Source organism: Oryx dammah, unplaced genomic scaffold, assembly GCF_014754425.2.
Source record: "Oryx dammah isolate SB20612 unplaced genomic scaffold, SCBI_Odam_1.1 HiC_scaffold_16, whole genome shotgun sequence".
Lineage (NCBI taxonomy): Eukaryota > Metazoa > Chordata > Mammalia > Artiodactyla > Bovidae > Oryx > Oryx dammah.
In genome coordinates this window covers 49,406,691-49,431,948 of record NW_024070200.1, presented here as the reverse complement: position 1 = coordinate 49,431,948, position 25,258 = coordinate 49,406,691, and the positions used below count along the sequence as shown (strand labels likewise).

The window sequence follows — 25,258 nt, the reverse complement described above, 5'->3', positions numbered from 1 at the left end:
CGAGCTTCAAAGTCAGAGGCTGCACAACAAACTCACTTCATAAATGGCGGACACATTTATGAGGATGAAACATACCCGTCCTGACAATCCCTGCGGGGGAAGACAGCTGAGAATGTGAGAGGGATGCTGCCTGGTGCCTGGCAGGTGTTTGGAGGAGTGTGGCGATGGCTCAGCCATCCAGGAACAGCCCGGCTGATCTCCTTAGGGACGCCTGGGGCCTGTCAGCTCCCACCCCTCCAAACGACAGTACGTGCTGCACAGAGCTTGTCCCTGCTGCGGCCGGAGAGGACGGCCTGCTCTCCACCTGCACAACACAGATGGCACAGATGGGAGCATGCTTCCACACGGGGACGGGCAATTAGGCTCCGTTCCTCCAGCTGTAACAATTACCGGGCAAACACCCTGGAGAAGGACATAAGCCTGGAAGAGAGCCGGCCTCCACACTGGCCCACCCCAACTTAGTCCTACCAGCAGGCGCTGCTGGGTCCATGGCCTCTAGTCCCTTTCACAGGCCTTGCTGGAACCCATGTATCTGGAAAGAATTTAGTGAGATCGGAACAGAAATCAGTCCTCAAGTGGGATATATTTAAGTAAGAAAATACCAAGGCTTTATTTTTTTTTTCCTTATAAAGACAGCCCTGCTGTTGGCTAATTGAAAGGATGTACAGAGTTCTCATGAGTAAACAAGAGTTTCTGCTGCAGGCTGCATACTGTAATGCCAAAGAAGTGACATGAAGGGGGCAGAGGTGTAATGCTCTCATCTTCATAGCAAAAAAATGCAAAATAAGACAAAAAATTAAATGGACTTAATGCTGGGCATCCCCACAGGGAAAGGCAAGACGACTGTTGAGTCGATCGATCAGTAGCTGTGCTGCGCACAGGGCTGAGCCACCCTCACGCCTCTTTCCTCCTGTCTCCGGCTCTCCACATCAGAGGCACAGCCTGGGCCCCCAAGGCTGCGCGACAGGAGCTTCTGCTTCACAGTCCACTGGACGCAGTGGGTGGAGGGCTGGGCAGGCCAGAGGCGCCGGCTCCATGGGGCACCTACGTGCAGCAGTGGCGCATGTGGAAGTTGACGACATACTCGGCATTCGTCCTCTGCACGGAGATGGCAAAAGGCTCGAAAGGGTGGAAGGTGAAGGCAACGAGGCGTCGCACCGTGTGGTTGATGGGGCGGCCCAGTAAGCCTGCCTGAATCTCAAACTTGAGCAGACCAGAGTCCCGGGCGTAGAACCTAAACAGAACAAGGAGAGGAGAGCGTGGAACAGACATTCACCACCACCCTAAAACCTGAATAGCAGGAAACTCATGAATTAACCTCACCGATGAAATCTCCTCTAACATCAGCCCCTAGTCAAAATCGCCTACGTCTGATCAGCTCATTTTACAAGCAGGGAGATTATGAACTTCACTATGCTGGCCCGAATCACTGGGTCATTTGTCTTTCCCAAGATGACCCTTAGTGATGGCCTTGATTATGGCCTCCCTTTTTCCAGCAGCTATCTGCCCAGCTACCTACCTGCCTAGGCCAGGGCTGGAAATGATAAGGTAAGCCAAGTAGGCATGCTTAAATGTTCAGGCAGCCACATTAAACAAAGTAAGAAGGAAAAAGTGAAATTAATTTTAATAATATTTTAGTTAACCTAACATCGGCATCTAAAATACTATCATTTCAACCAATGATATAAAAGATACTCAAGAGATATTTCTTTTTTTTGTACTAAGTCTTTGAAATCTGGTGTGTATCTGACACTTGAGCAGAGCTCACGTTAGTGCTCACCAGCCATGGGAGGCTGGTGGTTACTAGAGGATAGTGCAGATCGAGGCCCATATCTTGAGTTCTTCTTTCCTCTTTTTAAAATTTATTTTATGTATTTTTGGCTGTGCTGGGTCTTTGTTGCTGTGCACAGGCTTCCTCTAGTTGTGGCAAGCAGGGGCTATTCTCTAGTTGCAGTGTGAGGGTTTCTCATTGCAGTAGCTTCTCTTGCTGAGGAGCATGGGCTCTAGAGCTCAGGCTTCAGCAGTAGAGGTGAGTGAGCTCAGTAACTGTGGTGCAATCTTAACCTCTGGACCACCAGGGAAGTCCTGAGTTTTTAACTGTTAAGAAGAAATTCTTTTGGAAGGTTCTTCTTTTGCACACACAAAAACAAAATACTAACTAGTTTCTACTTTTTCATCTAACATGGTAAGAACAAAGATGCTTCCATTCATCCCAGGACTTAAATGCCTTTTGCCCATACGCAAAGCAAGTGCCCTGTGAACTTGGGAACTAGAGATGACTGGCAGGGTTGGGGCTGAATTGGAGGAAGCTCAAGAAAACAAGGAGCTCTGAAATAAAGAGCTCTACAATGCATGCCCCTCTTGGAAAGCAAATATATAGGAGATACAAAGATATTCGTATCCCTTGACTCAATAATCCAAGAGCTTATATCCTCAGAATTTAAGTGAAGTAAATAGTGACGTGAATCAAGATGGCTACTAAAGCATTTTGGGCTTCTCCAGGGGCTCAGTGGTAAAGAATCTGTCTGCCAATGCAGAAGACATAAGGTTGGATCTCTGGGTTGGGAAGATCCCCTGGAGGAGGGCATGGCAACCTACTCCAGTATTCTTGCCTGGAGAATTTCACGGACAGAGGAGCCTGGTTGGCTATAGTTCACACGGTTGCAAAGAGTTGGACATGACTGAAGCAGCTTAGCACGCACAGAGCATTAGCTCTAATGTAAAAATGCAGGTAGAGAATAAATGCTCAGTAATAGGGGAACAGCTAAATAAATTATGCTACATCTATTTTATGGAATAATATGCCATCATCAGGACTGTAACTTTAAGGACTATGTAACGATATGGAAAATGTTTATGAAATAAAAGCAGGCTACAAGGTACTATGCCAACCATAACTACAACTGCATAAATGTAAACACACAACACTGGCAAAGGCTAGAATGGAATATATTTAATACAATAAAGGTGTTAAGAGTAATGGCATTATCTCTTCAAATGACTTTAATATCCCTACATTTCTCATTTTAAGTTAAAAAATAAATAAGAATTACAAGAAGTCAGGGTCAATGGCATTTCCAGATTTGTTACTTAAGTTAATCTTTTCAAATCAGAAAGGCAGGGCAGTCAAAAGGGAGAGAAATGTTATCTCGGGCTACATGACAATGTCAAATGAGCCCAATTATCTGCTTTTATGTGTGAAAACCTTCCCCTCACCCACATGGTCCCCAGCACACAAAGGGCTTATAACGTAAAGCTAGTTGTTGATCCTAAATCTAACTACCAGTGTACAGGAAATAGGGGGAAATGAGAACTGCCAGGGATGCAATGAGCCAAAATCCAGAATGTGAGGAATACTACCAGACAAACAACCTGGTTTCTTCAGCAACTTCACTACAAAGAAAGTAACGGGAAGCAGAACTCATAAAATAAAAAAGACTTAGGAGGACAGCAACCAAAAAAAAAAAAAACCATACGGACCTTCTTTAGGTCTTGACTGGAACAAACTGTAAAAAGAATATATACAAAATAATAGGAAAACGTGAAAACTCACTTGATATCGGTGATCTTAATAAAGGTTTAATTTTCGTAAGATGGAATAATGGTATTGAAGTTATATTTTTTTTAAGTCCTTATCTTTTAGAAATTCATACTGAAATATTTACAAGTGCAATGCTATGATACCTGGGCTGTGAGAATCCAGACTGGCAGGTGGGAGGGGAGCAGTGGTAGCAGAAAGAGATGAAACGACACTGAGAGCTGCGGAGGTGAGGTGATGGGGACAGAGAGGCTCATTACAGTCTTCCACTTTTACATGTTTAAAAATGTCCGTAATAAAAAAATTAACTGGTCTTCAGAACTCGATTACAATTTCCCAAAGGAAATATTACAAACAGTAAATAATCGCACAGAATATGTTACACAAGCCTATTTAATATACAACGAAGCTGGATTATGAAATACTAACTACCACTGTTTCTATGTGAAGGAGACTTCCCAGAAACTACCACTGTTTCTATGTGAAGAAGACCTTCCAGAACCCAGCTCACACCTCCCTTGAAATAACCCCACAGTGGAAGTGGTGCCAGCTCCTCTCTCTAGCATCTGTGAAGGCAAAAACAGAACCCAAGCTCCCAGCACGGAGGAACAGGGGGGTCTGTGAGCGGGACACCCGGGACGAAGGAACTGCAAGGTCCTAAGAGTAACATGGCAACCTGCGTTCCAACATTCTTCCAACCGAGGAAGCGTGAGTTTCTTCAAAACCTACTTGTTCCCCAAACTGTCTCTCCTTTCCATTAGGTAACAGGAGGGGATAAAATAATTTGAGCTGGGTAAAATGTAAGACTCAATTATTTTTAAGTTTCATGTGAAATGGTATTAGGTCATTAAATTGAAAAGTATGGTTCTCTTCCCTGGCTACCTTAAAAAGAGAACAATACTTATCTGAATTGGATATTTTGAGGAGAGGCAAAGAGCAGAACTAACTCATTTTTGATACTAATGCCTAAATGATCAAAGTGAAAGTGGCTCAGTAGTGTCCAACTCCTTGCGACCCCATGGACTATACGGTCCATGGAATTCTCCAGGCCAGAATACTGGAGTGGGTAGCCTTTCCCTTCTTGAGGGGGTCTTCCCAACCCAGGAATCGAACCCAAGTCTCCCACACAATAGGCAGGTTCTTTACCAGCTGAGCCACCAGGGAAGCCCAAGCACCCACATTAAAGAAACAGCCTGCCCTGTGACTTGAACCTGTCAGTACAAGTGGACAGAGGCACAGTGAAGTGATGCTCAAGAGAAAGAGAAAGTGGCCGCCCGCGCCCAGAGGCAGCACGCAGCTGAGCACCTGATGGGGTGGTCTCCGCAAGTCTTGGGTCGCTCCATGACTGACACCCACTTGTCGTCGTAGCTAAAGAGAGACAGGTCAAGGTAAGGGCTGCCGCTGTAGGACTGGGCGCTGATGGGGAGCTGGCCCAGCAGCCGGCGAACGGCCTCCGTGTGTCCTCCGTACTTGGCGTTGACGATAGTGTCTTTAAACCTGAAATAAAGCACCGGGGAGGAAGGCTGTGTTAGCGGTGCACAAGTTGCCTTGGTTTTAAATTGACAAACATGTCTAAAAACAACATATCCTGAAAACACAATCTAGATACTGAACTCTCACACCTCCCAAGTCTACACATCTCCAAGGTGAAGTGAAAGTTGATCAGTCTTGTCTGACCTTTGTGACCCCATGAACTGCAGCCCACCAGGCTCCTCTGTCCATGGGATTTCCCAGGCAAGAATACCGGAGTAGGTTGCCATTTCCTTCTCCAGGGGATCTTCCCACCCCAGGGATCGAGCCCAGGTCTCCTGCGTTGCAGGCAGATGCTTTACCATCTGGGCCACCAGGGAAGCCCCTCTGCATACCTACAAATACTCTCAAAAAAGCAGAAAACAGAATGAAAAACTGGAAACACAAAGTTACTTAAGAAAAGTTAGCAAAGATCCTACAAAAGTTAAAAATGAGTATAACTAACCTCTGACAACTATTTCTGTTGAAATTTATATATTTCTCCCAAATTAGAGCCTTCGACTGCATTAACAAGGAGATGCAAAGAATCCTGGACAGAAGTAGTGTCTGACTCTTCTTGGGATCAGTTATAAGCCAACTTGCAAAAAATCTTTTGAAAAATTACTGTCTTTGTTTAAAGTTGGGGAGGGAATTCCCTGGCAGTGCAGGGGTTAAGACTCTGTGCTTCCACTGGCAGGTGCACGGGTTCAATCCCTGGTTGCGGAACCAAGATCCATATACCATGCAGTGTGGCCAAAAAATAAAAATAAAGTTGGGAACTAGCTACCTATACTTCTGCAGAAACACCAGAATCTAGAAGTATATAATATGAACACAGAGTCATCTATCTCACTTATCTTTAATTATAGTAATAATAACAATGGAGCAGTTATTTCTCACAATTATAATGAATATTAAACTTAATATCCTTTGACGAATCTGCCCTAGGGAAGAAAAATCCCTGTGTACATTCAATATACCAGTGGTCATGACAATGAAAAAAAATGACAGGAATATTAAAAACCTAATGGAAAACTATTATTTTCAAAGATAATGTGGTAACAGAAGAAATGTTTATCATAATAGTAAGTGAAAGAAGTAGGGTACAGGGAGCTCCCTGGTGGAATGGGGGTTAGGATTCCAGACTTTCACTGCCTGTGGCCCAGGTTCAGTCCCTGTTTGAGGAACTGAGATCTTGCAAGCCACACAGCACGCACAGACCCCCCCCCCAAAAAAACAGTAAGCTATGTTCTGTATATACAGTATGATTGAAAACACACACAAAAACTAACGTCTTTATCTGTGGGAGAGGGAGAGGGTGGGATGATTTGGGAGAATGGCATTGAAACATGTATACTATCAGGTAAGAAACGAACTGCCAGTCTATGTTCGATACAGGATACAGGATGCTTGGGGCTGGTGCACGGGGATGATCCAGAGAGATGATATGGGGTAGGAGGTGGGAGGGGGGTTCAGGATTGGGAACTCATGTACACCCGTGGCTGATTCATGTCAATGTATGGCAAAATCAATACAGTACTGTAAAGCAAAATAAAGTAAAAAAAAAAAAAAAAAAACAAACTAACGTCTTTAAAAAAAAAACAGTGGAAATACATCAAAATGGTCATAAGCTGTTTTATCAGCTTTATTTTTTAAAATCTCTACACTGAAGTACATCACACAGTTTAATAATCAAAGGGAAAATAAATAATTTTTTAGTCCAGGGGAAATGCGATATTACATCTCACCCTTGAAACTAATGGTATAAAAAAACTCAATGTTCCTAATTTTGATGAGACTAGAGAGGTTGATGAGATGGGTTTTGATTTTTGTTTTCACTGTCAACCTGAAGGGCTAGATGGACATTAACACTTCTCAGTTCCCCTAGAAGGAAGCCGAGCGTCAACAGTGCTTTTCCATTACTTTTCTTAACAGTAATTTTTCACAGCCTTGGTGTAAATCATAAAATTAAATCCTGGGCCACACAAAACTTACTTCTTTCCTTTTCATTTGAGCTGGTATCAAAGATCCTGGGTTCCTTGGTTTTCCGCCCTTTGTCAGCCAAGATCTAGTTCTCCACCCTGCCTGGCTCACTGGCTTCAAAAGGTGATTTCAAATGACGGGGCTGGCCCGTGGCTGTGATGACCACAATCAAAGCCTCCGTGGCCATCCACCGGCTGAAGCTGTTCCCACTGCCCACAGCGCCCACCACCTCTACTCTCAGATGCCCAACAACTAGAAGATGAAGCTGTCACCCCTCTGAGGTCTTCAGTGGATTAACTCCTGGTGCACTGTCCCTCTGTCCAACCACCCTTCTCTCAATTCACGATTTCAAAATTCTCAGAGGTGATCCTTCCTACACCATGGCTTCCTAGTTCCTGGACCTCCTTTCTGCCTCAGCAACGCATTCCCACATCATACCCTCAATCTCACTATTACCAATGACTGCACCTCCATAATCTCAGGGAGCAGCACATAGACTCCAGTTATCTTCTCTCCTAATTTTCCAGATAACTCACTCTGCTATCCCAGCTTCAACATCCTTCAACTGAAATGGGACCAAAATGCCACTGATTCTACCAACTTCTCGCCATCCTATGCCTTCATCATGAACTCTTTTCCTTCCTGAGCCAGCTTACATTTCACAATCATTGAAATCACAGACTTTATACCCATGAACTCATGGATAGAAATTTGCTGTAATGCTGCAAGGCACTCATGCTGCATTCCCACAGTCTGGCAAGTCACCCTCTCCCTTAGATGGCTACTTCATCCTCCCCACCCTCCATGCTCACCCTCCTGGATGGCACTGCCTTCTTTGTAACTGACAGAAGCCATGAAAAGAAAAGTTTTTAAAGCTCCCATCAGGAAACAGAATGTAGTACTTTTATTACTGGATCACCGCAATGGTTCACTAACTTCCAGCCTATCCTCCTATGATCTATTCTTAAAACAGCAGCCAGAGTGACTCTGTTAAAACATAAGTGGGAGGGACCGCCCTGGTGGTCCAGTGGTTAAGACTCCAAGCTCTCACTGCAGGGGGCACAGGTTCAGTCCCTGGTTAGGGAACGAAGATCCCACATGCCACAGGCTGTGGCCAAAAAAAAAATGTCCGTGAGACCACGTCACTCCTCTGCTCAGATACTTCAAACACTACACAATCTCATCTGTAGTTAAAGCCAAAGCCTCGGAAGGGCCATACGTGTCTGGTCCTGTCTCTCACCACACACCTCTACCTACTCTGCCTCCTGCTTCCTCCAGCCCAGCCACCCTGAGTTCCCTGCTGTTCCTCAAATGTCTGAGACCCACCTCTGGACCTTTACATTTACTTTTCCCTTGGCTTGCTCTATTCTTCCCCTGACAGCCACATGGCTTGCTCCCTAACCTCCTTCAAAAGCTTTACTCAAATATCACCTTCTCAGTGAGGCCTATGCTGAGAACCCTGCTAGGACAGCTCGGACAATCTTGTCTTAATACATTGAAAGCCAACAGATATTCTAGATATTGTCACCTGTCCTTGGGCACATCCGTGATAGGAACCTCCCCCTTCCTGCTTCCACCTACCTGGTCCAACCCGCGCTCCCGTCCTGGAGCCTCCCTTTAACATTATCCTTGGAATTCTCTGTGCTTCGCTCCACTGTTTGACTCTACTTCCTGTATCATTCTTTCATGGTTTATTGGGGGATAATATTTTTCAGAGGTTTCCTTAGAAAAAGAACATGGGAGGCAATTTTTTGAGACCTTAAGTGTCTGAAAATGTCTTTGTTAAACCCTATTATTTCAATGCAGAATTCTAGTTTTAAAACCTTTTTTGCAGAATTCTGAGGGCATAAGTGTGTGTGTGTGTGCGTGTGTGCGTGCGTGCATGCGTGTATTCTTCTTTTTCCTTTGGCCATGTCATGTGGCTTGTAGGATCTCAGTTCCCCAACCAAGGACTGAAGCTGGGCCACTAGGTCACCAGGCAACTCCCATGAAAATGCATATTTTTAATATTAGGAAATGGTTGACATAATTTCCTCCCTCTCATTTTTTTATTGCTCCTTCTGGAAGTAGCCACATATTGGATCTCTTGGGGAACTGCTCTAAACTGTTTTTTTTAATCATTTCTCTCCCATTTTCTCTTATCTTTTTTTTCCCTACTTTCTTGGAGAGTTTCTAAACTATATCTAACAGAGTTTAGATTTCTAAAGTATCTCACTTAGTATCACTATTCTAGGAATGTTCTTGTTTTTACAGTTTAAATTATTTCAGTTAATACCATGTTCATTTTTTATACTGTTTTATTTTGGTCTCTATCTTTCAAAATGAAGGCTTTCGTTAAGTGACTCGTGATCTCTGATGTACATTTTTTCTTAATCATTTATTCTAACCTATAATAGTAACAATAATAATCAATTTCACTCATTTTATCAGAAGTTCTTTGAAGACTGTAAAACTGACCCATTAGAACTATGCCTTCACAAGAAACAAAAATAATTTTGATTTATATGTACATTGTATTTTCAATGCAGTGAAATATGATAAGATGATTGATAAAATGTTATTAGGACACAATTTTGCGGAGAAGATGGATAAATTTGAAAATAAGAAGAAATATAAAAGTTCAAACAGTACAGGAAAAACTTACCCTGAGCTTTTTATGTCAACTATGAATACTAAATTACTATGGTATTAGAGTCCCTGGGCTATATTTAAAAGTCTTAATACCTTAAACTTATACAATGTTATATGCCAATTATATCTTGTAATACTTTTATTTTTAAATGTCAATGTTTAATATGCTGAAAACTGCATCCTCTGCCACTATTTAAATTTAACAGTAAGAAATTTAAAGAGCAACTTAAACATTAATGTGTGAGATCTACAGTTTTCAGAACCATTTGCTGATAAGCAAAATTTTGAAGATCATGAAGCTAGAATGTTTATTTTCTCTTCCTACAATTTCACTTAATTATGGGTACAGTGTGAAATAAATTTTCAGAAAACATAGCCTCCTCTAATTCCTGATGATGATATTCATTCAACAAATGCCTAACGAGCTCCTCCCACATGGAAGACACTGGCCGAGGTGCTGTGGATATGGCGGTGTATATATAACAGATAAACACCCCTGTCCTCATGGAGCTTGGACCTTTTGGACTCTTTGATATTTTAACTGTACCCAGCTTTTGTTACTAGTTGATAATAATCTACTTAATTTTAAAGTTAATTTTAAAAGACAAAAATTCATTTCAAAATGAAAAAAGCAAAACCTGATCCATATTTTGCTTCCAGAAATCCTTCTATACTGATGAGAGATGCCAGTCAGGCTGAAAATGTGTGTGAACCAGAAAAAATAAAAGGGCATGTTTACTTGTCCAAAAATCAATATCCACTTATTTTTAATCATGTACTATCCTTCTATAGGAATACGATGCCAGTGAATTAGATATCTGCTTTGCCCATTTCCCCCTGTAGCAGTAATGCTTATTCTGATTCATCCACTCGGATCTGATCTGTACTGGAACCTAAAGCAGCTCTTTTCTATAACTGGCTAAGGTATGTAGAACGTGATGAAACACTGACTGACTTCAGCAGGGTTGCAGGCAGACCTTTTGTCCAAAACCACTAGTCATTTCACAATAATATACTCAGATGATTATAAGAAGCTCTGGTTCTTAGCAGGTGGGTATCAATCGAGGGTGACTTAGGTGTTCTGAGAAGGGCCTCCAAGGGTCTCTTCTTCAGGCTGGTCAGTTTCCCTAGCCTGAAGAGTATATGCCTGGATACCATATCTGATAAGAGGAATAGGAGTCTACCTCATCAGTATATCAATTTTCACTTAATTCTTGAAACCAGAGGCTGCATGGTTAGATTTCTCCAGAGAATAAACCTCTAGCCTTTTGTTGAGTTGGGGAAGAGACAGTCATTTGGCAGTTGGGGGCTTAAGGAAAGGAACTAGAGTATCTGACTGTTCCCTTTAAGAATGTCATCTAGGGGACTCCCTGGCAGTCCAGTGGTTAAAACTCTACACTTCCACCGCAGGGGACACAGGTTTGATCCCTGGTCAGGGAACTAAGATGCCACAAGCTTCAAAGCACAGCAAAAATAAAAAAGAATGTCATCCAATCCTTCAGAGGTATATAGGACCTCCAGTTTCTTGACTTTTTCCAGAGTTCTCTGGTGCAAGACAGTTTACTTCTTGATGGGTAAGCTTTGTAGTCTTTTTTGTTCTTTGAGGTATGTCAAGTTAGTTATCACCCATCCACTGGCTCTTCAGCTTCTAAAATTCTGTTGATATCTCCTCTCCATTCTCTTTGCTCTTGTAGGTTTACATCTCTTCATCCTTTACTGTCACTTTAAGTAGGATCTTGGGATACAGCAGAGATAAATGCGTGTGTTCAATGCACATGTTTAACCAAAAGTTATAAAATTATTTCCTTATTCATTCAAAGTTGGTGATGGACAGGGCCGCTGCAGTCCATGGGGTTGCAAAGAGTTGGACACAACTGAGCGACTGAACTGAACTGCAATGATTCATTCAAAAATTATTTCAGGTGCTTGACAGTGAACCACTGCAGATACAGCAATAAACTAAACAAAGACACAGTCTCTATCTCTCTGCAGGTAACAGTCTAGGAGGAATCGCAGAGAACACACAAGTAATCCCTCGGGTGCTAAGAGAGACACATTTAGGACGACACAGGAGGTTACAACAGGCAGACCGACCCAAGGCCGGGTGGGCAGAAAGAACATGGGAAGGTTTCCCGAAGTAAACAACTACTGGCCCCACACCAATACATTTTCTACAGAAAAATTAAGCTTGTTAAGTCCAGGGGAGCAGCTTACCGGCGCTGGATCTGCCGTGCAAAATTGTTGCTGGAAGCTGAGCAGGGAAACTGGACTTCACTATGCAGGGTAGCATTCCGGAAGAGATCACAGAAGTTCTCAAAGAGCTCCAAAAGCTCATCTGACGTGTTCTCAAACACAGCAATCACCTCTGTTGTTACCATGTTGTACACCACAAAGAAAGATGCCTGTGGGAGGAGAGAGAGACCCAAGGGACAGCTGAGCATAAGACCTCACCCAGTATATTCACCATTTGGCTGAAAACTCAAACTCCCCTAGTAAAACAAGCAAACACCTCCACTCTGGCACTACAGCAGCAACATGATGCCTAGAGGTTCTGGAAGAGGAGGAAGCCTCGGTGGGATTGAGCCATCAAGGGCCTCAGAGCTGCCTGATTTCCCACTGTACCTGTGCTGCTAGAATTACTGAGTCGCTCAGCATATATGTATAAAAGGGCTTTCAATGTTTCATTTCAAACTGTGTGCAAATTTAATATGTTTCCTTTCAAGTGCTTATTCCCTACTTATGCCCCAACCCACTCTGAGATTAAAAACACTTTTCTAAAATGCCAGATTTAATTTTCCTTCCTGCTGAGAAAGTGATTTGCAGTCAGGAGCTGCCTGTTGGCAAATTATTTTCTCTTGTATGTGTATAGAAAGTTCAATTTGGGGGCACTTCCTTTTCTTTCTTAATATTTCTAACATGCAGAGAGACATCTTAAGCACACCATGTCCACCTAGGCAAGTTGTAACCAAGGGACTGCTGCTGAACAAATGAAAAAATCAGAGAAGTGTTTTCCATTTCTTTCCTCATAAACGTTCTTTTAGCCAAGAGCATTTGTAACACATGTTGGACATTTGTAGCAATTCAGATCAGAGGGGGAAACATGAAAAGCATTCACATGCTCTGGGTGGCAGAGTTACTGCTTTCTCTAAATGGGTCCCTAGGTGCCTGGTCCTCTTCTCTGAACCTCCAGTGCTCTGCTCAGCTTAACACAGAAGCGCGGGGTACCCCGAGTTTTTGTCACAGTGAATGTGGCAGTGTGGGTCTTCCACCAGGACTCTAGAAGTTTCCAGAATGCTAGGATTAGTATTCTGCCTCCTAGGATTAAACCTGAATCTTCATTACCAATTTTTGGAGACATCTGGCCCACCTGTTTCACCAGTAATTAGTCCTTCCCAGAGCTTATATTACATGACTTTTGTGGTCACCTGGAAATTAAATTTAGCTGTAAATTAAAGAGGCTGGAGGGTAATCTGAGAATAATACCCATAATATTAGCAAGGCTTTGTGTTGAGGTACACTTTTTACTCATTAACCTTATTGGAACCTATCAAATTAAACTGGGGAAGGAGGCTGGAGGACAACGAGGGGAGAGTCTGGGTTTAAAGTTACAAATTCTGTAAGCAAAGCAGAGAGCCCTAGCAATGTTGCTGGCTATGACTTAATGTAGCTACCGGACATAAGGAGGTCATGTTTTAGTGAAGGAGAAAAGGATAATCTCGAATGCGGCAGTCACAGACAACATACTCCCTCCAAAACAAAAAGGTAATTATAGCTCAAACCTAAATACAAGATGGACTCATATCCTTTCTATAAACCTGGACGACACTTGGATCACATGAGGGCTTCACCAGGATCCATCGTGACTGTGTGAATACAGAATTACACAAACATTTACTAACATTCCCACCAGGGCAGACTGGGAAATACACGACAGAAGGGTACAGAAGTCAAGGGCTCTAACAACACCCTCTCGGGACGCCTGAGATGAACTGGACGCTCACCCACAATGGTGACTGGCTCAATGGTGACTTCAACATTAATAAGGAAGTACAAAAATTCAGAAAAAAAAAATCTCTAACAAATTTATTACTCAGATCTCAATGGGCTTCCCTGGTATCACTGGAAAGAATCTGCTTTCCAATGCAGGATACGCAGGTTGGATCACTGGGCCAGAAAGACCCTCTGGAGAAGAAAATAACCCACTCCAGTATTCTTGCCTGGGAAATCCCATGGACAAAGGAGCCTGGCAGGCTACAGTCCATAGGGTTGCAAAGAGTGGGACATCACTTAGTAACTAAACAACAACCATTTTAGTCACCTCCCCTCCCTTCTTTTTTTTTTTTTTTTTTAAGAATACACAAGGTATGATTCAGAAGAAAAATATTAGAAACCATTTTTCCACTGATGGTTGGTAAGGTCTCAGGAGACAATTTTCTGTACAGTTTATCTTAAGGGCAGAATCAGCTACAAGTCAATGAGAGAAACCAGACTCAGCTGACTGCAGTTTGCTGGTTTGTTCTGTTGCACATTTCCAAACTTGTATATAAGGAGACAATGTGGAAATAGGAGAATGATGGGGGGTGGGGTGTTGGTTCCAAACTGGGAAAGGAATATGTAAAGGCTGTATATTGCCACCTTGCTCTTATATGCAGAGTACAACATGTGAAGTGCCAGACTGGATGAAGCACAAGTTTGAATCAAGATTGCAGGGAGAAAAATCAATAACCTCAGATATGTAGATGACATCACCCTTAAGGCAGAAAGCAAAGAAGAACTAAAGAGCCTCCTGATGAAAGTGAAAGAGATAGTGAAAAAGCTGGCTTAAATTCAAACTTCAGAAAACGAAGATAATGGCATCCGGTCCCATCACTTCATGGCAAACAGATGGGGAAACAGTGTCAGACTTTATTTTTGGGGGCTCCAAAATCACTGCAGATGGTGACTATAGCCATAAAATTAAAAGATACTTGATCTTTGGAAGAAAAGCTATGACAAACTTAGACAACATATTAAAAAACAGAGACATGACTTCACTGACAAAGGTCCATCTAGTCAAAGCTATGGTTTTTCCAGCAGTCATGTATGGTTGTGAGAGTTGGACCATGAAGAAAACCGATCACTGAAAAATTGATGCTTTTGAACTATGGTGTTGGAGAAGGCTCTTGAGAGTCCTTTAGACTGCAAGGAAATCAAACCAGTCAATCCTAAATGAAATCAGTCCTGAGTATTCATTGGAAGGACTGATGCTGAAGCTTCAATACTTTGGCCACCTGATGTGAAAAACTGACTCATTGGAAAAGACCCTGTTGCTGGGAAAGATTGAAGGTAGGAGGAGAAAGTGTCAACAGAGGGTGAGATGGTTGGATGGCATCACGGACTCGATGGACATGAGTTTGAGCAAGCTCCGGGAGTTAGTGATGGACAGGGAAGCCTGGCATGCTGCAGTCCATGGGGTTGCAAAGAGTCAGACATGACTGAGTAACTGAACTGAACTGTAAAGAAGTTCGGTCTCTCACTTGGTCAACAATAAAGTAGACAGCTCCTCAAAGGTAAATGTCCACATCGCCCTGAGGTTCAGCATGGTGTTTCAACCCAAACGTCTTCATGGTTTCTATACTCTTAACACAACACCTTATTCTTATTTATGAAATGCGTCTTCCCCATCAACATCTTTCACCCAAACCAAAAAACCCTCAGAACCTGCAGTCCTGGTGATTCACTGGTAGATCAAAAACTTTGACTTCCTTCCCATCTTATCACTGCTCCATAATCTATGTTCCAGCATGTGGGCAAGGTCAGAGTAAAGTCATAGAGCTTAACTCTGTTAAATGAACTGTCCCATTGGTTACAATCTAAAGATTTTGTGAGGAGGTATACTGACATCATTTAAGTAAGAAAAAGACTAGTTACAATCTAAAGATATTGTGAGAAAGTATATTGACATCATTTAAACAAGAAAAAAGACTAGACTTTTTGGAAGATTTTCTTTTTTTGTATGGTGGGTTCATTCTCATTGCCAGAACTAAAACAGACCAGTAAGTACAATCTTCCACAAAACCAAGGCACTATCCACAGGGAGTTAAATCTTAACCTTAGAGCATCTGGGCTTCCATCTCCAGGGTACTGTAAATGCTCTGCAGAAGAATTAGGGCAGGGAACCTCCCTGGTGGTCCAGTGGTTAAGAAACTGCCTTCCAATGCAAGGGACATAGATTTGATCCTTGGGCAGGGAATGAAGATCCCACATGCTACAGGGCAAGCAAGATGGTCCTGCTTGCTGCAGCAAAGACCCAGTGCAGCCCCCAAAAGAGTAAAGTTAAAAAATATATATATTAAAAAAAAGAGAAATAGGATAATATTCACAGGGTTGACTACCTATATGTCAATGGCTTGAGATTTAGCTTCCATTTGTCCAAATAAATACATAGGGCTAGAGATAAGTGGAGCTATTCTAAGTTCGGCCCTAGGGTAGCAAAAATTCAAGATCCACATAAAATGTTATTTCTGAGAGGCTGGCCACAGGTGGAGAGAAGCCTCTGCGAGGAGGCGGGAAGGGCGAAGGGCAGGCCGGCAGCTCCTACCTGCGATGGGTCTGTGACCCGCAGGGTCACCACGTCCTCGCTGGTGTACTTGATGAACAGGTGGTTTTCATCCAGAAGCTGCATCTTCCACATGCGCAGCTGCCGCAGCTGGTCAAAATACTGAAAGAAGCGCCTCTTGGCCACGGCGCTCCCGTCCTGCTCTGCCCGGCGCCACAGGTACACCAGCAGCCGGTGTTTCAGGGAGTTGATGAACGGGTCCCTGAACGGGTTGGCCATGCCTGTCTGGCTGTCCCGCTGCACCTCGGGGAACATGGCCGACACGGTGAGCAGGTCATCCTCGTAGCAGAAGCGGCCGATGGTCCTCACGTCGATGAAGGTGCCCTCGGGGGTCACCTGGAAGACGTGGATGGTCTGCTGCTGCACCGACAGGATGGCCAGGATGTTCTTATACAGGTAGAGTCCCTGGTTGTGCGACAGGACCACCTTGTCGCACTTGAAGGTGCGCGTGTCACACAGGCGGCCGGTGTGGAGGTCAACGATGTGGAGGGAGTAGTCCTCCAGGGGGGACCGGGGGTTGGGGGTCACAGACTCGCTGTTGCGATACACCTCGTAGAAGGGGGGGTGCGGCTCGTCCGGCAGGTAGGCAGCGGAGCCCACGATGACGCAGCGGCAGTCGTCCGTGAAGAGGCTGCACTCCCGGTTCAGGTGCTCGCCGTTGGCCGCGACGCTGGTGATGTGCAGCAGGACAAAGAAGCGCTCGAAGAGCCGGCCGCGGATGTTGACGGACCGCTGGTCGTTGCCGTTGGCCAGAATCTCCCCCTCGTAGCCCTGCAGGAGGTCCTCGGCGGCCTGGCAGCCCTGGTACTCGTAGATTTCCAGAGAGGTCTGGTCGGAAGAGAAAGCGATGAAGTAGCGTCCGTCGGGGGAGAACTTTCGCAAGAAGCAAGGCGGCTTCTCCACATTGACGACCGTGAAGTTGGGGAAGACGTTCTGGTGGAAGACCCGGACCTGGTGCCAGTGGGTGCCTGCCTTGCCCGAGCTGATCCGCCGGCGCTCCAGGCGGTGAATGACATTTTGGTTTTGGATTCTTCGAGGTTTGATGGTGGAAACATGATGATCCATTATCATATTTCTGCATGGGAAAGTAAAAAAGAGAAGTCAAGGAAACAAAAATTTACCAAAACATAAATACAGATGACCTCTGCACAAGGCAGGGGTGAGGAGCACCAACCCTCTGCACCTGAAAATTTGAGTATAACTTGTAGTTGGCTCAGTGTATGTGGTTCCTTCCTGTCCACAGATCTTCCACATCCGTGGATTCAAGCCATGTGCAGAACTGCAGTATTTCCTGTTGGAAAAAATGCACGTGTACAGGGGAAGGAGAGGGTGGGATGAACTGAGAAAGTAGCATGTTGTGTAAAACAGACAGCTAGTAGGAGGCTGCTGTCCAACACAGGGAGTCTTGCCTGGCACTCTGTGATGACCTAGAGGGGTGGGGTGGGGGTGGGAGAGAGGCTCAAGAGGAAGGCAATATATAAATAGTTATGGCTGATTCCTGCTGTTGTATGGCAGAAACCAACACAACACTGTAAAACAATCATCCTCCACTAAAAATAAAATAAAAATTATGAATGGCTTAAAAAAAAATGCATGTGTAAGCAGACCTGCATAGTTAAAATCTGTGTTGTTCAAGGATCAACTGTGTATACACAAGTCAAATACATTTCCTCCATATACCCTGGGTGGAGGAGCTCCCAACATGATGGTGATTGGCATTTCTCCTTTCCTAGTTACAGTTAGTAAGTGGTCCAGATAGCTTTAAGTCTATCAAAACTCAATTTTTGAGGGAAGGACCGAATTCTCTAGGAAGACCTGCAAAGCATGCTCAGCTGCTGGGAATATTCAAAAGAACAAACCTTCAACTACATCAAGTTTTCTCAGTGTAAACACCATATTCACTGTGTAATTCATATAAAAAATACGTTTATTGCGCTGTTAAGATGTCTATACTACCCAAAGAATCTACAAACTTAATGCAATTCTTATCAAAATTCTAAAATCATTTCTGGCAAAAATAGAAAAATTCATCCTAAAATGTACATGTAACCTCAAGGGACCCTAAAACACAATTTTGTAAAAGAACAAAGTTAGAAGACTCAGACTTACTGATTTCAAAGAAGTGTGGTGTGACATAAGATAGAAAAATATACCAAATGAAGAGAATTAAGACCTGAGAAATAAACCCTCCCACGCATAAACCCAAGTCTTCCCTGGTAGCTCAGACGGTAAAGGGTCTGCCTGCAGTGCAGGAGATCCGGGTTTGATACCTGGCTTGGGAAGATCCCTTGGAGAAGCGAATGGCAATCCGCTCCAGTATTCTTGCCTGGAAAATCCCATGGACGGAGGAGTCTGGCTGGCCCCAAACCATGAGGTCACAGTCAACACGACTGAACGACTCAGACACACATACACACATAAACCCAAGATTAGAAAATCAGAGAACGCCAAACATGATAAACCCAAAGAAATCCATGCCCAGACATATCATAGTCAAACTGTGAAAAACTAAAGCATGAAGTAAAACAACCTTGAAAGCAACCACTTAAATGATACATTACCCACAAAGGAACAACAATTCATATACCTGTGGATGTCTCATGAGAAAGTATGGAGGCCAGAAAGAAGCAAAGCAACATTTTTAAAGTGCTGAACCAACTGTCGGTTTGATCATTCAAATCTCAGCTAAATAGCAACTCTTCAGTTTTTCCCTGACTACCTTACCTAAAGTCATGCCTTTTTCCATCCACATCAATCTGCTGTTTTACCTTATTTTCTTCAGCCCTTATCACTTTCTGAAACCATTTGTTTACTGTTTTAGTATCTGTCTCCCCACACTGGACAGCAAGCAGGGGCCTTGTCTAATTCCTTGCTGAATCTCCAGCACCTAGGACAGCGCCTGAAGCACAGCAAGTGCTCACAAATAGAAATGAATGAATGGAACAACATTTGACAAAGGTCGTCCAGGATAAAGAACACATTAGGTAAAATAAAGGAGGAACATTTCAGAAAGAAAGTAGCTTAAAAAATACACTTAAAAAGAGTGTAGTGTGGTACACTTGGGAAACACAATTCCAAGTGGTTAGAACACAGGAAACACAGTGATAAAAGAAACCTAAAAAAGTAGATTGGAGTCAGATTAGAAAATACTTTGCGTGCCATGTCATGCAAGTTATTACAGGTTTTAAGCAGAGGAGTGACTGATCCAATCTGTATCTTAGAAATAAAAACATACAGACAATGGGAATTTGTTTACATTCGGTCTCCTGAAATTAGAAATGCCTGGTGTAAGTATATATACTATCTGTGCTGTGCTTAGTTGCTCAGTCGTATCCGACCCTTTGCACCCATGGACTGCAGCCTGCCAGGCTCCTTTGTCCGCGGGTGCAAGAATAATGGAGTGGGCTGCCATGCCCACCTCCAGGGGATCTTCCCGACCCAGGGATCAAACCCACAAATCCTGTATTGCCAGGCAGATTCTTTACCACTGAGCCACCAGGGAAGCCCAAGAATACTGGAGTGGGTATCTTATCCCTTCTCCAGGGGATCTTCCCAACCCAGGAATTGAGCCAGGGTCTCCTGCACTGCAAGCGGATTCTTTAGCAGCTGAGGTAGTCAAGTTAAAAATGTGCATACTTGTATGACTAAACAAATCAAGTTTCTCAAACTACTAGTCACAATTCATTAATGTATTTCCTACTGATTTAGACTAGAGCAAAAGACTGCAAACCACTGCTCTCAGGCCAAATCTAGCCTGCCTGTTTATTTTTATAAATTTTTATTGAAGCACAGTCATACCCACTTATTCACATGTCGCCTATGGCTGCTTTTGCTTTACAACGGCGTAGTTGATATGTTAAGACCAAAGACCATACAGTCCACGAGCTTAAAATCCTGACCTAGAGAAATGTCTGCATGTATATAACAGGAGACACATACAAAGATGTCCACAGCAGGACTGCTGGCAACAGCAAAATCTTGACAATACTCCAAATGTCCATCAATAGTAGACTAGCTAAAAAAAAAAAAAAAAACAGTAGACTAGCTAAATTCATCCAGGCACATTCATGCAGGGGAATCTTTTTCTTATTTATTTTTGGCTGCACCATGAGACTTGTGGGATCTTAGTTCCCTGACCAGGGATTGAACACAGGCCCCAGCAGTGAAAGCACCAAGTTCTAACCACTGGACTGCCCAGCAATTCCCCCAAGCAAGCAATGAATTAATGCACTACAGTCATACATAACAACACAGATGAATCTCAGAAACAATGTTGAATGAAAAAAGCAAGTTACAGAATACATACAGTGTGATTTCCTTTATATAAGTTTCAAACCATTTCTAGTTTAAGAACACAAACACATATGGCATATAATTAGAAACCGTAAAGGAATTACAAACGTAAGATTCAAAAGTGGTACCTCTGAGGAAGTTTAAGAAATGGGATGGGAGTTAGGGACACCCTGGTGGCATTCTGAAGTGTGTATTTTTTTTTTCCTTGAATTAGCATTCATTGTACTGTAATTCTTTTAAAATTACATATTTTTTAAAGTAGTACTTGTGCTTACTCAGAATTTTTCTTAATTAGAAAACAATCACTGTGAAGGGAAAACAAAGGGCAATAAAATGAAGTCTGAAGTACACAAAAATGCATACCATGAGAAACCGTAGAACTGCCAAGGTGGCTCTGACTTTCTCAGCAGACAAGGCACAGGAAAACACAGTTATAGACTCTACACTGCCAATAAGATAAAAACTTAATAGCTGCTTGGAAGAAGCACAGAAATTCCCAGCACTGAATTTTAAAAAAATCTCTTTCATGAGTTTTCTAAAAGGATTTTGGCATGATTCAGCAAGCAATATCCTCCACTTCTGAGCAAAAATAAACAATAGTGAGTTTCACACAGCTGCTCCTTTTCACAGTGACATCGTTCATGTGCACATTTTGATATAGTCCAAAAAAAATACTAATAAGGTTTAAGCAGTTTTAAATACCAAGTAATGTACAAAAAACTACCTCACTCACTCCCTGTCCAGGACATCTTTGCCACTCGCATCCTTCAAACCCAAGATGGGGGCTGGAATCAGACAGGGAGACCAGCAGGGGATGAGAGCCAAGTACAACCCATGAACGGAAGAAGGAATAGGCATTTGACACTGTCTAGCAGACTAACTTGGGAGAAGGCAATGGCACCCCACTCCAGTGCTCTTGCCTGGAAAATCCCATGGACAGAGAAGCCTGGTAGGCTGCAGTCCATGGGGTCGCTAAGAGTCAGACACAACTGAGTGACTTCACTTTCACTTTTCAGTTTCATGCATTGAAGAAGGACATGGCAACCCACTCCAGTGTTCTCGCCTGGAGAATCCCAGGGATGGGGGAGCCTAGTGGGCTGCCGTCTATGGGGTCGCACAGAGTCGGACACGACTGAAGCGACTTAGCAGCAGCAGCAGCAGCAGACTAACTGGCTTCCCTGGTGGCTCAAAGGTAAAGAATCTATCTGTAGTGCAGGAGACACCGGAGACTTGGGTTCAATCCCTGGGTCAGGAAGAGCCCCTGGAGGAGGACATGGCAACCCATTCCAGTATTCTTGCCTAGAGAATCCCAAAAACAGAAGAGCCTGGTGGGCTACAGTCCATAGGGTTGCAAAGAGTCGGACACAACTGAAGTGCCCGAGCATGCACAGCAGACTAACCACAAATAACCAAATTGGATAAAGCATACCAGTTGTTTGACTTACAGTCACATATCATGTTAAGCAAACTAGATGCTTAATTCTTAAAAAAAAAAGAAAAAAAAGTGTGTACATTTTGAATAGTCCCATCTTAAATTCTCTGACTTGTCTCTTTAAGGGAAAAGCCACCGGTACCGTGATGGGGGAAGAGGTGTGGGGTGGGTAGAGGTGAAGGCCTGCTGGCTTCAGCTCCAAGTTGTACAGAAAATCCTCCCTTAATTTCCTAACCCTTCTCTCAGTGTGCTCTCTACCTGCTCCGTATTTTCTATCACACAATGACAGTTTTTAGAGAGATGGTGGAATTTGGTCTTTTTCAATCTGTCTTGTTATTCCAATTATAAACTACACGCTCATAAAAACTCAGACAATATAGAAAAAGTACATAATGAAAGTCCTTCCAGTCAGAGTAGGAGTTACGAAAAATGTTAGAATGACTTATAATATTTTTTCCAAAAGCTGACCCTCTACCCTTCCCTTACTCTAGTTAATGGCACAGCCACTCACCTGCTGCCAAAGGAACCGGAAACCTAAGAGTCTCCCTTGGGACCTCTTTTCCTCAGCTGCCATACCTGATCAATCAGTCCCCGAACTCTGAAGCTTTTACCTCCTAAACTGTCCTCTAATGCTCTACCTTCTTTCTATCATGACCAGCCAGCACCCTTACCCAAAATGTTCATAACTTCATGTCTACATCATTGCAACCATTCCATAAGTGGTCTCCCTAAATTCCTGTCCGCTTCCAATCTGCTTAACAACCAGAGCAATCTTTTCAATATTCGTTTCTGATCACATCCTTTCCCCTACGGATTAAAACAAGTATTGGATTGGCAAAAAAAAAAACATTCATTCAGGTTTTTCTGTTACATCTTGTCTTAATCTGTATGCCGTGCTGTGCTCGGTCGTTCAGTCGTGTCCAACTCTTTGCAACCACATGGACTGTAGCCCACCAGGCTCCTCTGTCCATGGGATTTCCCAGCCAAGAATACTGGAGTGGGTTGCCATGCCCTCCTCCAGGGGAATCTTTCCAACCCAGGGATTGAACTCAGGTCTCCCACATTGCAGATGGATTCTTCACTGTCTGAGCCACCAGGGACGTTCCACAGGGGAAAGAAACAAACTTTCTGGGAAACCCAGTATCTTCCCATTGCTCTTAACATAAAGGATCAAAATCCTTACATGCCTTCTCTTTGCCCGCTTAATCGTTTCTTTAACGGGTGGCCCACCTCCTGTCTCTGAACCTTGGCACATGCTCTTCATCTCAGTCTGAAAAAAGCTCTTCTCTTCAATTTGCAAAGTTAACTCCTATTTCAGACATCAGCCTAATCATCACTTCCTCAGGGAAGTCTTCCTTCACCTTTCTATCAGGTATACCAGTCATATATCACCTTCATTAACACTCACCACACTTGCAACTTCATCTCTGCATTTTAGTTCTGTCTGTGGCACTAGATGGCTTCAAAGGGGGCTCAGGGGTAAAGAATCCGCCTGTGGTGCAGGAGATGCCAGTTCAATCCCTGGGTCGGGAAGATTTCCCTGGGGAAAGAAATGGCTACCCACTCCGGTATTCTTGCCTAGGAAATCCCATGGACAGAGGAGTTGGGCGGGCTACAGTTCATAGGGTCATAAGAGTCAGACAAGACTAAGCAACTAAACAACAAACGGCACTAGCTCTAGATGGTGAACTCCTGACCAGTACACAAACATTATATCCTGTAAGCCCATCATGGATTTGACCCATCGTAGGCCTAGTTGACCCACTGGAAAAGACTGATGCTGGGAGGATTGAGGGCAGGAGGAGAAGGGGACGACAGAGGATGAGATGGCTGGATGGCATCACAGACTCAAGGGACATAAGTTTGAGTGAACTCCAGGAGTTGGTGATGGACAGGGAGGCCTGGCGTGCTGCAATTCATGGGGTTGCAAAGAGTCGGACACGACTGAGCCACTGAACTGAACTGAACTGAAGCCTCCTTTTCTGAACATTCTTTACCAACTCAAATATCCACAGGGTCTGTTCCTCTACCTAGCAGGTATTTTCTCTGGCCCTTGCCACATTTTTCAAGTTGCAGCTTGAGGGTCATCTTTAGGAGGTCTTCTCTGACCACCCTGGCTGAGAGATCTTTTTCGCTTTACCTTTACTTTTCCTGTTTGAGTCCTTACTAGTCATTGCCATAATGTGAATCTGTACTTTCGTTTGCACGGCTGTTTACTGTTCGACTCCCCCATAAACTCTCCAGAAAGGGAGTAACAAACATGCCTACTTTGGTCACCTTAGTTTTTTCAGAGCCTAGCACTGAAACATGCATCTGCACTTTATCAACTGAACGAAAGAAGAAAGCCGAGCTGAAGTGGCCACTAACTCATGGTGCGGTACTAAGCTGGGTACCCGGTCAGTTTCCCTATGCCGGCAGGTGCACGTAACCCTCTCTTCTTTCTGACGGCTTCCTAAACGGGAAGGGGACACCTAGGGGCGGGCACACATGCCCAAAGGGGCGCCCCCGGAAAGAAAAGCCCGGGGCGGGGCCTCAAAGGGAAGAGCATTCTAAGGGCGGGCGGGGGCCGCAGGACCTAGGCATATGCGGGGAGGGGGCAGCCCCATAGCCTCGGGGAGAGCCTGACGGGCTGAGAGGCTGGAACAAGGAAGGAGAAGTCCTCACCTGTCCGGTCCGGGATCAAAGGGCCGGGGCAAGGGACACCCCGTCCTGCTGGGCGCGCGCCGGCCCCGGCCCCGCCCCCGCCCCCGCCATGCCGTGGGACCCGGCGCCGGCAGCCGCGGGCTCTCGCTTCCGCGAGCTACCGGAACTGCGGCGCAACGAGAAGGGAAGTGGGGAGAGCGCGGCACAGTCCAGCTGGCACTAAGGGACGTTACAGCGCACCCTGGTGCCCGGAGGGAGGGTCAAAGCCAATACAGTTACAGTGGCTGCGAAGGAAAAATGGAACCAGGCACCCTAAACATTGGAAGGACTGATGCTGCAGCTGAAACTCCAATACTTTGGACACCTGATGCGGGCAGCCGACTCATTGGAAAAGACTCTGATCCTGGGACAGATTGAGGGCAGGAGGAGAAAGGGACGACGGAGGATGAGATGGTTGATTCAATGGACATGAACTTGGGCAAACTCCAGGAGATGGTGAGGGACGGGGGGCCTGGTGTGCTGCAGTCCATGGGGTCGTGAAGAGCCCTATGCGACTGGGCGATTGAACAACAACCCTAAACCGGGCAACCGAGTGATCTGTGGCAATGTCTGCACCCTCTGGGCACATTTG

At 44.2% G+C, this 25,258-nt stretch overlaps 1 protein-coding gene across 1 annotated transcript; it reads right to left on the bottom strand.

The window, feature by feature from the left end:
- Window positions 1-581: 581 nt before the first annotated feature.
- Window positions 582-24,789, bottom strand: DET1 (DET1 partner of COP1 E3 ubiquitin ligase). Its single transcript, XM_040257590.1, has 5 exons — window positions 24,649-24,789; window positions 16,242-17,334; window positions 11,876-12,063; window positions 4,844-5,035; window positions 582-1,234 (listed from the first exon to the last, which is right to left on the bottom strand). The coding sequence occupies exons 2-5, from the start codon at window positions 17,328-17,330 to the stop codon at window positions 1,045-1,047; spliced, it is 1,659 nt and encodes a 552-aa protein (XP_040113524.1). The 5' UTR covers window positions 17,331-17,334; window positions 24,649-24,789; the 3' UTR covers window positions 582-1,044.
- Between the last annotated feature and the right edge of the window lie 469 nt (window positions 24,790-25,258).

Excerpts from the sequence above, each read along its gene's own strand:
- DET1 (XM_040257590.1), bottom strand. The coding sequence starts at position 17,330 with ATGATAATGGATCATCATGTTTCCACCATCAAACCTCGAAGAATCCAA. Across the intron at positions 5,036-11,875 it reads GCACGGCAGATCCAGCGCCG|GTTTAAAGACACTATCGTCA; the intron begins GTAAGCTGCTCC and ends GCTTTATTTCAG. Across the intron at positions 1,235-4,843 it reads TGCGGAGACCACCCCATCAG|GTTCTACGCCCGGGACTCTG; the intron begins GTGCTCAGCTGC and ends TGTTCTGTTTAG.